This window comes from Oncorhynchus nerka, linkage group LG19 (assembly GCF_034236695.1).
Source record: "Oncorhynchus nerka isolate Pitt River linkage group LG19, Oner_Uvic_2.0, whole genome shotgun sequence".
Taxonomy (NCBI): domain Eukaryota; kingdom Metazoa; phylum Chordata; class Actinopteri; order Salmoniformes; family Salmonidae; genus Oncorhynchus; species Oncorhynchus nerka.
The window spans coordinates 20,534,382-20,550,394 of NC_088414.1; the positions used below are offsets into that span (position 1 = coordinate 20,534,382).

At 40.8% G+C, this 16,013-nt stretch overlaps 1 protein-coding gene across 1 annotated transcript in view; it reads left to right on the plus strand.

Annotated features, from left to right (window-relative positions):
• LOC115101179 (regulator of G-protein signaling 3-like) overlaps positions 1-16,013 on the plus strand; it is a 252,814-nt gene that overhangs the window by 218,596 nt on the left and 18,205 nt on the right. Inside the window, 1 exon segment of the mRNA XM_065004781.1 lies at positions 11,602-11,672. Coding sequence (XP_064860853.1) covers positions 11,602-11,672 — 71 coding nt within the window.

Below are 16,013 nucleotides of genomic sequence, written 5' to 3' on the forward strand. Positions count from 1 at the left end.
TTATCCTCCCCTCAAAGCATGCTTCACCTCAGCCTCTCCAACTGGAGAATCAAGCAAAGGCATCATGCCTGAAGCCTTCACCACATCTGTAACAGACTTCTTAAAACACGGTATGATGCAAGCAGCACATCACATCAATAACAAATAATACAAGAATTAGGGTCAGAAATCCAGTAACCACCATACCAGTATACTTACCAAACCAGGCTCCCAACCAGGTGGACAGTCAGACTCCTCCACCCCCGCCATGGTCCTCATCTCAGCAGATAGTGCATCAGGTCTTTAAGGCCCTTAGATATACTACCATCTGGACTGGTGTTATTAGGGATATACGTACAACATTGTTCACCGAACATCTTGCAGACTCCCCCCTGACTAGCAAGAAGTATATCCTAAGCAAGTCTATTCTGTATAAGACAGCCACAATTTGTCCCTACCATCAAAACCAGTCTCCGTGCCTAATTGATCAATAGCTGAATAGTCTAACATTAATTACCTGAATGGGATTTTTAGCACAGTGGTGGCAGGTTCGGTCCAGGGGTGGTAGAGGAGTGTGTCCGGCCCTGGTTCGTGTGAGACCTCTGGTTTTGGCAGTACCTTAATAGAAAACACACCCACCGTGTCTGTCCCGGTCCTTTGTAGTCCGGGGGTGTAAGTGCCTGCATCAAAGAGCTTAATAGTTTTGATGGTTAGTAGGATTTCATCACCTTTACAAAGTTCAACAGTACTCCCAGGTTTCCCCCATATCATGGAAAACCTATCCACCTTTGTGGGATTCCCTATGCCATAAGGATATCCTCTTCTCCAGTCCCAGAACTGTCCCAAGTTGGTTATCATGTAATCCCCATACGGACACCCTCCCCCATTACACAGGTAATGTCCCCCGTCTTTTGACACTCCTGTACACGGGTGTTAAAATCAAACAAAAATACCTCAATTCCTTCCCTGCCCTGTTGGCTCAAAATATGTTATCTTCCCCTATTTATTCTCAATGATGAATATGACTTTCTCTCTGTTACAATACCAACTCCCTAATAGCCCATTCAAAACACTTCACAGCTAATTGTTATAAGACGGAATCCTGAACCACTTTCTCATTTGCGGTTCAAACAGTAATTCTAAACCCTCAACCAGAACTGCTTCATTTCTAATGAATTTACCTTAAAACTAGTAACTCAATATGACCCCATTCATTATACAAATGACTCTCCCCTGAGGCTGATCAGACCTCAGAAGCCAGTCATGACAAGGTCAAAGGGTCATACCATATTAGACATAAAGATCCCTTTATCCTTACAATAGAAATAGTCACCTGTGTGAGCGTGCCTCTAAAACCTAATGACAATTCCCCTTTGACTCAAATAGTCACCTGTGTGAGCGTGCCTCTAAAACCTAATGACAATTCCCCTTTGACTCAAATAGTCACCTGTGTGAGCGTGCCTCTAAAACCTAATGACAATTCCCCTTTGACTCAAATCATTAATCATAAGTTTTAAACATCGTCTACGGATATGTTTACTTAAATGACCATGCTACCTATAGATACAATTAACCCGATAACATTATTATTCAATGCATTACTTTTTCTCTCTGCCGCAAATGTCGTACATTTCGCAGTGTAAGGAATCCGTAATTTAATCCCCGATATTTAATAAATATGCATTCGCATTCTCTCATGGCTCCTTTAATTTACTTATCTTGGGTAACTCTTATCCGTTCCGGAACAAAGAGTTCTATCTAAAACCGCCAGAACACACTGTTCAACTAAGTTAAATCAAACCCTAAAATTGACCATAACCAGTAAACAAATAACCAAAACATTTTTATATCAAATTCTTAAGAGTTACTCGAAACCCCGATACACACACTAACAGCCATACATTTTGCTCCGTTATTCCCAGTCCCTGGTGACAAAAGTGTCTCGCTAGTGACGTCATCATCAAGCGCTCAACCTGCCAATTCGTAGCGACTTCAAATGAATTATAAATCATTCTTGTTCGATTAACCAAACCTAATTTATCACATCTGTTCAAATCCTGAATTATAATTTACCACCCCAACCAACATCTCTAAATTTGCCAATTTTATAAAAGCTTTTCGATGGGCATAAATCATAATTGTCTCTTTGTTATCATTTAGAATCCATTTTGCTCTAAATACCTGTCTCGTCTTTGACTTAGTATTTTAATTACAACTCTATTCCCAATACGTTATTCACTTGTCTAATTACAAACTCAGACCAGCATTAGTGAGTGCTCGCCTTAAAAATGCCTTGTCTCTGGGAACAGGGAAATCCCCTTAACCCAAACATTTACTCCTACAACGACACCCAATAATTCTTATGATCCCTTCACGTCGTTCGTTTTAAATCTCTTGATGTATCGTGTAACTTATTTTTCTCTCTTCGAATTGTCGTCCCACAATATTTTTTCCCACTGTCATACACTCAAACCACTGTGATTACCGTGCACTGTCCCTTTAAGATAAGACTTTTCATTTGTTCCCCGCAACGAGAACGGAAATCAGATCATTTTTAGAATACGTTACTTTTTGTTCAAATTCACTGGTGTTACCTTAACCAAAAATCAATAATCAGAAAAACAATCACAACTTCTTACGATTAAACTATTCTTACCTAATTTATAGTCCAAAGCGTTGCACTATATAGCCCCATTGAGTGTCTAGCAATTCCGTTGCTTGGCTATAGACACAAATCTGCCCGCCTTTGTAAAATATATATTCCCTATTCAGATTGAGTTCAGTTTTAAATTCTAATCATCAGAGTAAACCCAACCGAACTTCTCAATTTACTATACCCTAACATTAAACGTACCATGTTTTTGTGTTTAACTTCTCATGTCAATTGATTCATAAATAGCCATAATGTCCAGGCAGGCTGGAATTGTATTGTATCTCTCGTTATCCCCTCCATTTAACTTTAGGTAACTCTCTCTCTTCTATGATACATCTATTTAATTACGACTCCCATCTCAATACATTATTCCACCAGATCATTTTGGGCGAAATAGCGTTTTACATAGAAATTGTCTCGCCATTATTTTTAATGACTTCTTTTATCAATTCTATCTAGAACACATAATATCCGTTCAGTTATATCTTTTGCAAATACTGGCAACCGTATTTTTCAGGCAAAACATGCAAGTAGGTCAATTACGATCTAAAATCAATTTTAGTTAAACGGGAACCGAACCGTGGATTACCGTTGGTGAGACTGCCGCGCTCACCACTCCCCCACTAGTACAATGGAATTGACTGAGACTCTCCGCAAATATACCCATTTTCACAGGTATCTGTATTTGTTACTCCGACATCTAGACAACAGAAAATAGCCCAAATTTAAACGCCCAAACGTTTTCCCCCAGTTTAGGATTCTCATTAATTTCGCTCCCTTTGTATCTGTTTTAGAAGGGATTCTAACTTTTCGACATCTAGGCGTCCGTCAAAACCATACCTTTTTTCCCATTTAGGACAGAAATCTACATTCCTTCTATCTTTTTGTTTCATATAACGGTAATCTTCCGTCTTTGCAGAAAGCAGTTTAGAAGGGTTACTACCCATTATAATAAATTCCTGCCCCCCCTAATAATTCCAATCTTCAACCCTTTATGTTAATTTCTCTTTATTGGAATCCTTATTTACTTACGTCTAGTAATTCCAATATTTAACACTTTATGGTTAATATCTCTTTTATTGGAATCCTCATCTACCAAAGTCTGACATTAAGTCTCACCCGTATACAATACATTACTGTTCCTTTAGGACTTTTGCTAAGATTGCCGCTCCAAATCAGCCTACTTGTAGGGTTGACCGAAGACAAATAGACCAAGTCTCAAGAGTCTCCGTCCACTCGTCGTTCAATCTGATACTAGTTTTCACCCGTATACAGCGATCACTGCAGTAATATACAGTAATCCCTGTTCTTATAGGACTTTGAACTAAAATATCGCCCCAAATATAGCTTAATCTGTAGAGTTGATTGAAAATGACCAACGGAAAAGCAACTCAATTGTTCCCCATAATCTAAATAAAGACCACCAACCTGCAGTATCTATTACCAAGATCTATATATCTATGGGGTCACTTGTTCTGTCTCTCCGCTGGATACTTTGTTCAATCTGACATTTAACTCACCCACACGATCACTTTTCACTATCAAGAACACTGACTACTAAAAACCGGGAAAGACCCCCCCATACATACATCGCTCGATCTCCCGTCAGTTCTGGGGCCTCTTTCGAGGCATTTCTCCCCATTCTTAATCCTTACCGTTACTAGTAGATATGGTCTTTAAACACTTATCTATGCCTTTCTATATAATTTTAAATTCTATGTGCATGCAGTTCTATAAATTTGTAATTTACCGTTACTTAGTTACTTCTAGTTACTATTCTGCTTGCCTATGTGTGTGTCCCTTTAAAAATAATCAGTATGTATTTTCCATCTCGGTCGGGTGCGTTTCTCATGATTTAAGTTTAGCTCTTTTATGGAAATCTTACCAATAGCTTTGACTTTTGAAACAAACATTAGGTCTAACCTTACAACCATAAGCCCAGGGTTTGTAAAGCCCTAGTATTTTCCGGTTGTGTCAGAGGGCTTTTAAAGAACGCTAATAATCGTTATCTCACGCCAATAATTGTTATATTACCCTCTCGCATTAGATTTAAGTTACCCTCTCCCCCTTATTCGGCTAAACAATCCTTCCTTTTTTGTCGTAATCTCTCATGATTAAGTTTAGCTCTTTTATGGAAATCTTACCAATAGCTTTGACTTTTGAAACAAACATTAGGTCTAACCTTACAACCATAAGCCCAGGGTTTGTAAAGCCCTAGTATTTTCCGGTTGTGTCAGAGGGCTTTTAAAGAACGCTAATAATCGTTATCTCACGCCACTGATTGTTATACTTCCCTCTCGCATGGAACTGTCATGTCTAAACAATATGGCTTTTATCTCATTTCTTTAGATTTAAGTTTCTCCTTATTTGGATATTTCCCGTAGTATTAGTTGAATCGGGACGGTGATCAATACTGCCACTATTCACATGACCAATCCAGTTATCTTGCGCTTGCCGTCTCTCTATGCCCAGTATTTGTACAAAATCACCGTCCTATCTCCCAGTACCTATTTAATATCCCTTCTTAATCTCGGGCTGGTGTGCCACTCATGACTAAGTTTTAGTTTATTTTCGGTAGTGCACATTACCACAGGTTATTTTCGAACCTGCTGCAGTGTATATCGGTTATACAAAACCCAGTGTATGATGGTCATACATACCCTGTGGGAATAGCAAGGCCCCCATTATTGATGATTTCTAAAAATTTCAGAACATCAATTAAAGAGCTCAAATCCCCCCAGAATCGAGAATAAAGGCTACTTTACCTGCTGGGAAAACATTGTTCGTTTGAATCTAGTCACCCTCCCTGTCCTCTGTGATAATACGCAGGCCTGTTTCAATTTTAACCTCAATTCAGAGGTCAGGTCTTTAGTAAAACGAGTCAAAAAACTTGTCCGTGCACGTTTTCCAGCGTACTATCTTCAGGCATAGTGAGAGTTATTTAGATCCGGCTCGAAGGACCAAATTGATAGAGGAATTTTAGATTCCTTTATGCTTTAATTGCCAAAACCAATTAGCACTAATTTCTAATTCATTAATGAATTGTAAGTTCATTAATTATGCATGAAGTAGATCGAGACCAGACTTAAAAGCCAGGTAAAGAGCGTTTAATTCCAGAGAGTACTGAAGCATACACATTTTTCCACAGGTTATAAATTGAACATGACATCATCAGTTTATCCCCCCTCTCTCCGATTCTCACAAGGGCCCATTGTTCATCAGGCCTGGAACGTCTTCCAGACATTTCTTATCTGTAGGACAAGCCATAACCTCGCTCCTCCCGTTAACTTCCCAAGAGGCCCAGACAATTAATTCATTCTGCTTACATTTTCAGTAACAGCTTAACCAATAACTTTTACTTTTCATACCATAACATAATAGTATTAGAATAAATGGTTCTAATCAATAATGTATACATGATTAATCATCTAAACTATAATTTCCTCTAACACTTTCCCTCGATCCTGACTAGTCTCCCAGTCTCTGCTGCTGAAAAACATCCCCACAGCATGATGCTGCCACCACCATGCTTCACCGTAAGGGTGTCTTTTGGCAAACACCAAGCGGGCTACTTCCATCTAGCCACTCTACCATAAAGGCCTGATTGGTGGAGTGCTGCAGAGATGGTTGTCATTCTGGAATGTTCTCCCATCTCCTCAGAGGAACTCTGGAGCTCTGTCAGAGTAACAGTTGGGTTCTTGGTCACCTCCCTGACCAAGGCACTTCTCCCCCGATTGCTCAGTTCTGTCAGGCGGCCAGCTCTAGGAAGAGTCTTGGTGGTTCCAAACATCTTCCATTTAAGAATGATGGAGACCACTGTGTTCATGGGGACCCACAATGCTGCAGAACTTGTTTGGTACCCTTCCCAAATCTGTCCCTCCCCAAAATCCTGTCTCGGAGCTATGGACAATTCCTTTGACAATTCCTTTGACCTCATGGCTTGGTTTTTGTTCTGACATGCACTGTCAACTGTGGGACCTTATATTGACAGGTGTGTGCTTTTCAAAATCATGTCCAATCAATTGAATTTACCACAGGTTGTCTCCAATCAAGTTGAAAAAACATTTAAGGATGATCAATGGACACATGATGCACCAGAACTCAATTTCGAGTCTCATAGCAAAGGGTCTGAATACTTATGTAAATAAGGTAATTATTTTTTCTTTTTTTATACATTTGCTAAAAAAATGTGCTTTGTCATTATGGGATACTATATGTAGGCTGATGAGAATTTTATTTTTTGTTCATGAAAAAAAAATGTAATTCCATTTTAGAACAGGTCTGTAACATAACAAAATGTTTAAAAAAAGTCAAGGGATCTGAATACTTCCCGAATGCACTGTAGCCTGGATCTAACCCTTTTGTTGTTCCTCTGGTCTGAGGAAACGGCTATCCCACTGTGTGAGGAGCTGGAACACGGATTGTCAGGGAACCATGCAGCTCTGCTGTAGTATGTGGAGGTGTAGTCTACAGATGATTGCTTCACAGGTATTCACAGCTAGCGGAACCCCTCGACAACATCCGCTGAAAAGGCAGAGAATTCGAAAATAGTTATTTGAAATATTTTACTTTCTTGCATTCACAAATGCAATACACCAAATTAAAGCTTAACTTCTTGTTAATCTACCCATCATGTCCGATTTCAAAAAGGCTTTACAGCAAAAGCACACCATATGATTATGTTAGGTCAGAGCCTAGTCAAAAACGATACTAAAGAAAAAAAAAACAAACAGCCATTTTCCAGCCAAAGAGAGGAGTCACAAAAAGCAGAAATGGAGATAAAATGAATCACTAACCTTTGATGATCTTCATCAGATGGCACTCATAGGACTTCATGTTACAGAATACATGTATGTTTTGTTCGATAAAGTTCATATTTATATACAAAAATCTCAGTTTACATTGGCGAGTTATGTTCAGTAATGTTGTAACTCGATAACATCCGGCGAATTTGCAGAGAGCCACATCAATTTACAGAAATACTCATCATAAACTTTGATAAAAGTGTTATGTACAGAATTAAAGATATACTTCTCCTTAAAACTTGTTTTGGCTGGGGGCAGTATTGAATAGCTTGGACAAATAAGGTGCCCAGAGTAAACTGTCTGCCACTCAGTTGCTATTTTTTTTATTTTAATTTTTACCTTTATTTAACCAGGCAAGTCAGTTAAGAACAAATTCTTATTTTCAATGTTCAATGCTAATATATGCATATTTCAATGCTTTCAATGCTAATATATGCATATTATTCGATTTGGCTAGAAAACACTCTGAAGTTTCTAAAACTGTGTGAATGATGTCTGTGAGTATAACAGAACTCATATGGCAGGCAAAGACCTGAGAAAAAATCTACCCAGGAAGTAGAAAATCTGAGGTTTGTAGTTTTTCAACTCATTCCCTATTGAATGCACAGTGTCTATGGGGTCAAATTGCACTTCCTAAGGCATCCACTAGATGTCAACAGTCTTTAGAACCTTGTTTGATGCTTCCCGAGATGAAGTCGAGGGCCGGCAAACCGTGCCAATAGATCCTCCGAACACCGACTTCGAGGGCATTATCACTTTTATACAACAGGTTACCAACACATTCAAAAAATGATTTACATATTTTCATAAAAAACATTATTTTGATGAGTTTACTCACACTATTTCATCCTTCCACTAGTTGTAACACAAATCTAAGGTAGCTACCCAAGCCAGTTGGTTCTTTGCTCTATTGGTTAAGGTTCCCAGAGCCGCAACCCAGTTAAGTCTTTTTGTTCTGTACCTACGCCAGTCATTGGTTCTAAATGTTCCATTGCCATTCTGGCTTACATCGTTCTTATCCCTTGCTTGCTAGCTAGCTTACAGTCACGTCAAACAGTGCAGCCAGAATAAGAGTAGTAGCTGCATTTGCATTTGTTGAAGCTGTTTTCTAGTGACATTTATTTGGAGACATCCATAACAGTGAGTTAATGATTTCGCATTGCATAGAAAATGTGCTCTCTCGTCGGGGCACTGTTGTTCAGAGGAGCTAGCCAACAACACAGCTAACACAATGCATTTTGTTTTGTTTGACCTGTTGACATTTCTTTGTATATATCCATAAAAATGATGCCAGCTGATTCATGATTTCAACTTGCTGAGAAAAGCTGTCTGCCTGTCTGTTTCGTCTCGACTCCCAAAACGTTGATTACTATGGGACAGCTGGAGATCGAATGTCAATATTGAAACCATGTTGCAACTGTCGGAGAGACAGACAGCAAGGTTCATACAATTCTCCGCTGTTGAAAACCAAATGCCACTCTAAAGGAAATGTGAGATAATGTGGAGATCAATGTGGAGATACATTTTTTAAATTGCCTGGCTGGGCTAATGAGGCAGTGGATTGTGCAGTGAGATGGAACAGAGTAAATAGGCATTTCAATGTCCTAGCTTTAGCCGGTGGTAACTTGTGGAATAGAGACCGGCTGGAATGTGGTTTTAACCAATCAGAATCCAGGATTAGACCCACCCATTGTATAACATGCACTATCTCATCACTTAATCAAATTGTTCTACCTGTATTTGAATCTCAACACCTATATTTTCACGGTTACTTTATAGATAACCTCAGAATGTCTTCTTATAGTATTATTATGTAGTGGGTATTAAGGTTATACCTAGGTATGTACAAAACAGGTTGTACAGTATCTTAGATTTCAACATGCTATTGTATTCACTCTGTCTAGGAATTCAGTCAGTAAGTAGTTCTAGGTTATGTTGCCATGTTCCTCCTATAAGAAACGATACGCCTTCACGGTGGAAATGACCACCCTGAACTTGGTCTACATCACGTAACCAGATGCAATCTTACATTACGTGAAAAATGAGTCTTTATCAACAGAGTACAGGAAGTTTGGAAAATCTGAAATCCTCGTCCTTATTATTAGCAATGGTCATGTTACAAAAACCTACATGTGTGTTTGTAGTAGGGAACCCATAAACATTCCCTTTAAGACATAGATTAGAAGGGAGTCAATGTGTTCCTGTTGGTCGTAATGGATCTTAATGGCAGTTGGAGGGCTGTTTCAAAGCGTTACGTGAGCCTGGCATTGAGTGCTTTATGGGTTGAAGGGGCTTGCAACATGTGGACCATGCCTTGCATTGACTTCCTCCCCATGGCTGGAACCTCATTGTGTGTCTTAATTTGGGGCTCCCTACTAAAGGCTATAGCAGAGTGTGTGTGTGTGTGTGTGTGTGTGTGTGTGTGTGTGTGTGTGTGTGTGTGTGTGTGTGTGTGTGTGTGTGTGTGTGTGTGTGTGTGTGTGTGTGTGAGACAGATACAGACAGACAGACAGACAGACAGGCAGACAGGCAGACAGACAGGTGTAGGCAAAAGCAGACCGTGTTTTCCTGTTTCCATGGTCAATAAAATAGAGTTGTGACCTCTGGATTAACTAGTCCTACAGTAAACCCTGGGAGTAAAGAGCAGGAGGCCTGGGTCGGTGTGACTTCCCCCCTTGTCCTCTCTGGTTTCTGGGGGAAAGCCTGGCAAATGGCTCCCTGGGGTCTGGGGCACCCTGGTTCTCATGTTTCCCCGCTAAGATTAGACACTTCATTTTGATGTTGCTGCTGACCCTACTGACCTAATGGGGGATCTGGTAGTTGCACTGTTCTCAGGTTTCCCTATAGTAGATGAGTAGTGTGTGTGTGTGTGTGTGTGTGTCAGTCCTGAGCTTCTGGGGCTTGGAGGAGACAGGCGGCTGCTAATGACCTACACACACATACTGTAGCTACAGTAACACTGACACTAAGACTGTTGTACATTATACAGCTGTTCCTCATTTGTATGTAGTCATGCATTAGCTCAGAGAATATTTTGTCTTTGTGTCGTTTTCCATTTTAGCACTGAGCGTTGATCTTTAGATGCCAATTTACAGAAGCTGTTTGCTTACTGTTTCAGTGTATTGTTTTGGTCTGCATCCTAGTAGCTCTACGTTCAGTCACACCTTCAGCAGTGCAATGGGAACATCTACTCTGTGGTGGAAACAGTGGGCCAGACAACTGATTATGTGTGCCTCAAACTGGGACTTGTTGACTTGTTGAATAGGTGTCCACTTCCAGTAATATGGGTAGGAGGTGTTACAGTTTCAGTTTGACTTTGATTATGTTTTAAGATGGCACTGACCTCAACTATGTACACAGCACATGTTTAATGTCTGTGAACTCCTTGCCAACTGTTGATACAATAACACAATGAAGTGCTTTTTTAGGCCTTGTCCATGTTATGTTATTCTCATATGTCACTTTGAGACTCAGGCAGGGATATAAACTATACTGTGTACCTAATGTATCGGGAAATGGTTGCCCAGGAGACCATTGCCAAGAAAAACACTTATTTTTTCAGTGCAATAACAGTCGCACACACGCACACACACACACACACACACACACACACACACACACACACACACACACACACACACACATTGTGTATGGTGATCTGTGCCCAGACTTCTGCTCAGATTCAAAGTGTGTTCTCACAACACAATGGGCATTTTTCTACACACTCATGTGTGTGTCCCTAACATGCTGAAGTCTAGCCCTCCTTCACTCCTCCCCCTCTTTCCTTTCTCAGCCAATCAGAGATAGAGGGTCTTTGGAAGTGTAATGTGACACTGAGGCCTAGGCTTAATAGGGGCCAGGGCTGTGTCACACACACACACACACACACACGCGTGCGCGCACACGCACACACACAGAGAGACCAGGAGGAGGTGGCAGTATGTACTGGGATGCTGTTGAGGATTAGCCAGAACGGCGGCAGGCTGTGTGTGTTACGGACAGGACTACACTCTACCTCCAACACACTGCATACTTTAGCCAAGGAACTCACAGCAGAGGCTAGACTCTAGGGACTAGGGGCCGTGTGAGGATCTAGGGATCCATCTGTGTTGTGACTGAGGAGACTGGATGATGCAGTGTGTGCTCTCCCTTCTCTCACTTCAGCTCAGTGCCGGATCCCCATGCAGCTGTGAAGTTGGCCCCGAAGGGTCCAAGAAGAAGAAATCCAAGAACCTGTAAGTAACCAAACAACCTTTGATTGACTGTTTCCTGTCTTTGGTTTTCTGTCTCCTTTTCTCTGTAGTTGAAAATGAGGAATGTCTTTGTGTGGTCAATGGGAAATCTCATGTCATGTGTTCTAGCAATGCAGATATTTGATCAAACTAGCATTAATAATGCTGCTTTATGGAGTTTCCCTATTTGACGTTAGCAGGATACCTGAACATGGTTGAATAAGAGAATGTCCCAAAAATTGGGGACCCTGAATTAAACTCTGAATACAAGTTCTATTAACCTTTATAAGCCAAAGACAAAGTAGTGTGGTGTAACCCACTTTTTTCCCTTATACGTGGATTTCCCTGCTGTATACAGTACAGTGTCACCTCACATTAATGCCATTATCCTTAATGCTATTGCCTCATGGCTATCAGACACAGCTCAAGCCACAAGCCCAGGCGTGCCATCCACTCTACCATAGACTGTTAAAGCAGGTGTCAGATACACTGTTGAATGCTAATGTTTTGAATAAGCCTATGAGGGTATGTTAAGAGGTGTGTGGTCATTGAGAATGAGTGAATGGGTGAATGAGTGAATGAGTGAATGGCTATTGAGTCTGATTGAGCAGATTGGCGGATTGGGAGTCTTAACCAAAAGAAATCCCTGGCCTGAAGGGATTGTGAATGCATTGCACCATGGAGTGGAGAGGGAAAATGAACTTCATCAATGGCAGATGATATCCATTCACTTCCTGAGGTGTTAGATGGTGTGTGCGTGAGTGTGTCAAATGTGCATATTGTCTGTACTTGTACTGTCTTTCAAAGATAATTCGTTAAATTCCAAATAACTTCACAGATCGTCATTATAAAGGGTTTAAACACTGTTTCCCATGCTTGTTCAATGAACCATAAACAATTAATGAACATGCACCTGTGGAACCGCCGTTAAGACACTAACAGCTTACAGACGGTAGGCAATTAAGGTCACAGTTATGAAAACTTAGAGGCCTTTCTACTGACTTTGAAAAACACCAAAAGAAAGATGCCCAGGGTCCCTGCTCATCTGTGTGAATGTGCCCTAGGCATGCTGCAAGGAGGCATGAGGACTGCAGATGTGGCAAGGGCAATAAATTGCCATGTCCGTACTGTGAGACGCCTAAGACAGCGCTACAGGGAGCCAGGACGGACAGCTGATCGTCCTCGCAGTGGCAGACCACGTGTAACAACACCTGCACAGGATCGGTACATCTGAACATCTCACCTGCGGGACAGGTACAGGATGGCAACAACAACTGCCCGAGTTACACCAGGAACGCACAATCCCTCCATCAGTGCTCAGACTGTCCGCAATAGGCTGAGAGAGCCTGTACTGAGGGTTTTTAGGCCTGTTGTAGTAAGACAGGTCCTCACAAGACATCACAGGCAACAACATCGCCATGCCAGACAGGACTGGCAAAAAGTGCTTTTTACTGACGAGTCGCGGTTTTGTCTCACCAGGGGTGATTGTCAGATTCGCGTTTATCGTCGAAGGAATGAGCGTTACACCGAGGCCTGTACTCTGGAGCGGGATCAATTTGGAGGTGGAGGGTCCGTCATGGTCTGGGGCAGTGTGTCACAGCATCATCGGACTGAGCTTGTTGTAATTGCATTCAATCTCAACGCTGTGCGTTACAGGGAAGACATCCTCCTCCCTCATGTGGTATCCTTCCTGCAGGCTCATCCTGACATGACCCTCCAGCATAACAATGCCACCAGCCATACTGTTCGTTATGTGCGTGAATTCCTGCAAGACAGGAATGTCAGTGTTCTGCCATGGCCAGCGAAGAGCCCGGATCTCAATCCCATTGAGCACGTCTGGGACCTGTTGGATCGGAGGGTGAGGGCTAGGGCCATTCCCCTCAGAAATGTCTGGGAACTTGCAATCCCAGAACAACAGCAAAGGACCTTGTGAAGATGCTGGAGGAAGCAGGTACAAAAGTATCTCAGTAAAAACGAGTCCTATATCGACATGACCTGAAAAGGCCGCTCAGCAAGGATGAAGCCACTGCTCCAAAACCGCCACAAAAAAGCCAGACTACGGTTTTCAACTGCACATGGGGACAAAGATCGTACTTTTTGGAGAAATGTCATCTGGTCTGATGAAACAAAAATAGAACTGTTTGGCCATAATGACCATTGTTATGTTTGGAGGAAATAGGGGGAGGCTTGCAAGCCAAAGAACACTATCCCAACCGTGAAACACGGGGGTTGCAGCATCATGTTCTGGGGGAGCTTTGCTGCAGGATAGATGGCATCATGAGAGAGGAAAATTATGCGGAAATATTGAAGCAACATTTTAAGACATCAGTCAGATCAGTCCAAATGGACAATGACCGCAAGCACACTTCCAAGGTTGTGGCAAAATGGCTTAAGGACAACAAAGTCAAGGTACTGGAGTGGCCATCACTTAAACAATTTAAAGGCAATGCTACCAAATGCTAATTGAGTGTATGTAAACTTCTGACCCACTGGGAATGTGATGAAAGAAATAAAAGCTGAAATAAATAAGTGTCTCTACTATTATTCTGACATTTCACATTCTTAAAATAAAGTAGTGATCCTAACTGACTTAAGACAGGGAATCTTTACTAGGATTAAATTTCAGGAGGTGTGATAAACTGAGTTTAAATGTATCTGGCTAAGGTGTATGTAAACTTCCGACTTCAACTGCATGCAAATAGTCAAATAAAAGTACTTGTTTTTGGCTGTGTATTTGAAATACCAGATACAGTATCTGAACCCAGGTCTGGTTTGGTGAAGGAGGGGATTCCTTCGACGTTGTAGCCTCAGTGATTATACGGCTGTTGATTGAGCTTTCTTCACACTATTTCATGAAGATGATCGGAGAATTTGCAGCCAGAGGACAATACCCTCTTAATATATGCTCATCCTGATAGCTGACAGCTATTCAGAAAATCAACAAATGATGAACTTTTGAATTAGAAGCATCAACAGCCACATTTTAAGCTTAATCATTAAGTTAATACAATGCATATATATATATATATATATATATATATATATCTATACAGTGTATACAGTGTATGTATGTATATATATATATATCTACAAAAGCATCAACAGCCACATTTTAAGCATAAACATTAAGTTCCAATCCAATGCAATATATACAGTGTGTGTATATATATATATATATATATATATATACACACATATATACACACATATATACACACACCTTTATCTGAATGTAAACTCTTTGTCAAGTAGTGGCTAATATCATTAGCAAGTAAAGTTATATATATATATATATATATATGTATATAACTTTACATGCTAATGATATTAGCCACTACTTGAAAAAGAGTTTACATTCAGATAAAGGTGACACCCCTAGGCCATGAGATGGTTCACCTGTCATGAACCACTCCCCCCTCACAATGGTATCACCCGCCACTGTTTGATTGCCCCAGGATAGTATGTTTATACAGCTGAGGGTCTGAAAATGTCAAATGTGCAGGTGTTGAGAGGCATGTACCACACCTCCTATGAGCGAGTGAGTAAGCGAGACTGTGACACTAAGGTGTCTGTTAACAAGTCGTTAAACTCTTCCTCCAGTCTCCTTTTAACCTCATTTAATCTAATTTACTCAACAAAAGGCACATCTCAATAGGTGATCTAGGTCCTTTCCTATTTTGTTTCCCTATTGCTCCTCTATTGTTCTTCAAAAAATGACATCACATTTGTCCATCAGACGAACCTTGAATGCCCTTCTCCTTTAAGCATTCAGTTGTGTCTAAAAAACACTACTTTGCACACAATTGTTTGTTTTACCCTTTAGTATGTGTACTTTACTATATTTATACTTTGGATATCACTTTTCAACAGAAACATTTAACAAATCACTGGACTAAGTCTTTAAGTGTGACTCAGTCAGTACATGTTGAGTGGACATCTGTTGCTATCTACTCTAATAGGGGTTTCCCATAAGCAGTTTTCTGTCTAGCCTCAAATGAGCCAAACATGACTGACCTAACTCCAATATGTGTCTGCAATACCTACACCTACTTAACACTCACTCATCAACCAATCTTCATACTCTGATGAGGACACATAACCAGAAGCCCTATGACTAGCACACACACACACACACACACACACACACACACACACACACACAGAGCTCTAACATCAAATATCTTGTAGCTAACTGCTTATCCATCTCCCCAGTGATACAATACCTCTGAATGCTATCTCAGGAATCTGACCCTCTCTCCGGCTTGAAACCCCAGTCTATTCACTGTGAGAAGGAGCTCCGGGGAAATGAAATGTGACACACCAGATGTGGGGAATAATCATGTA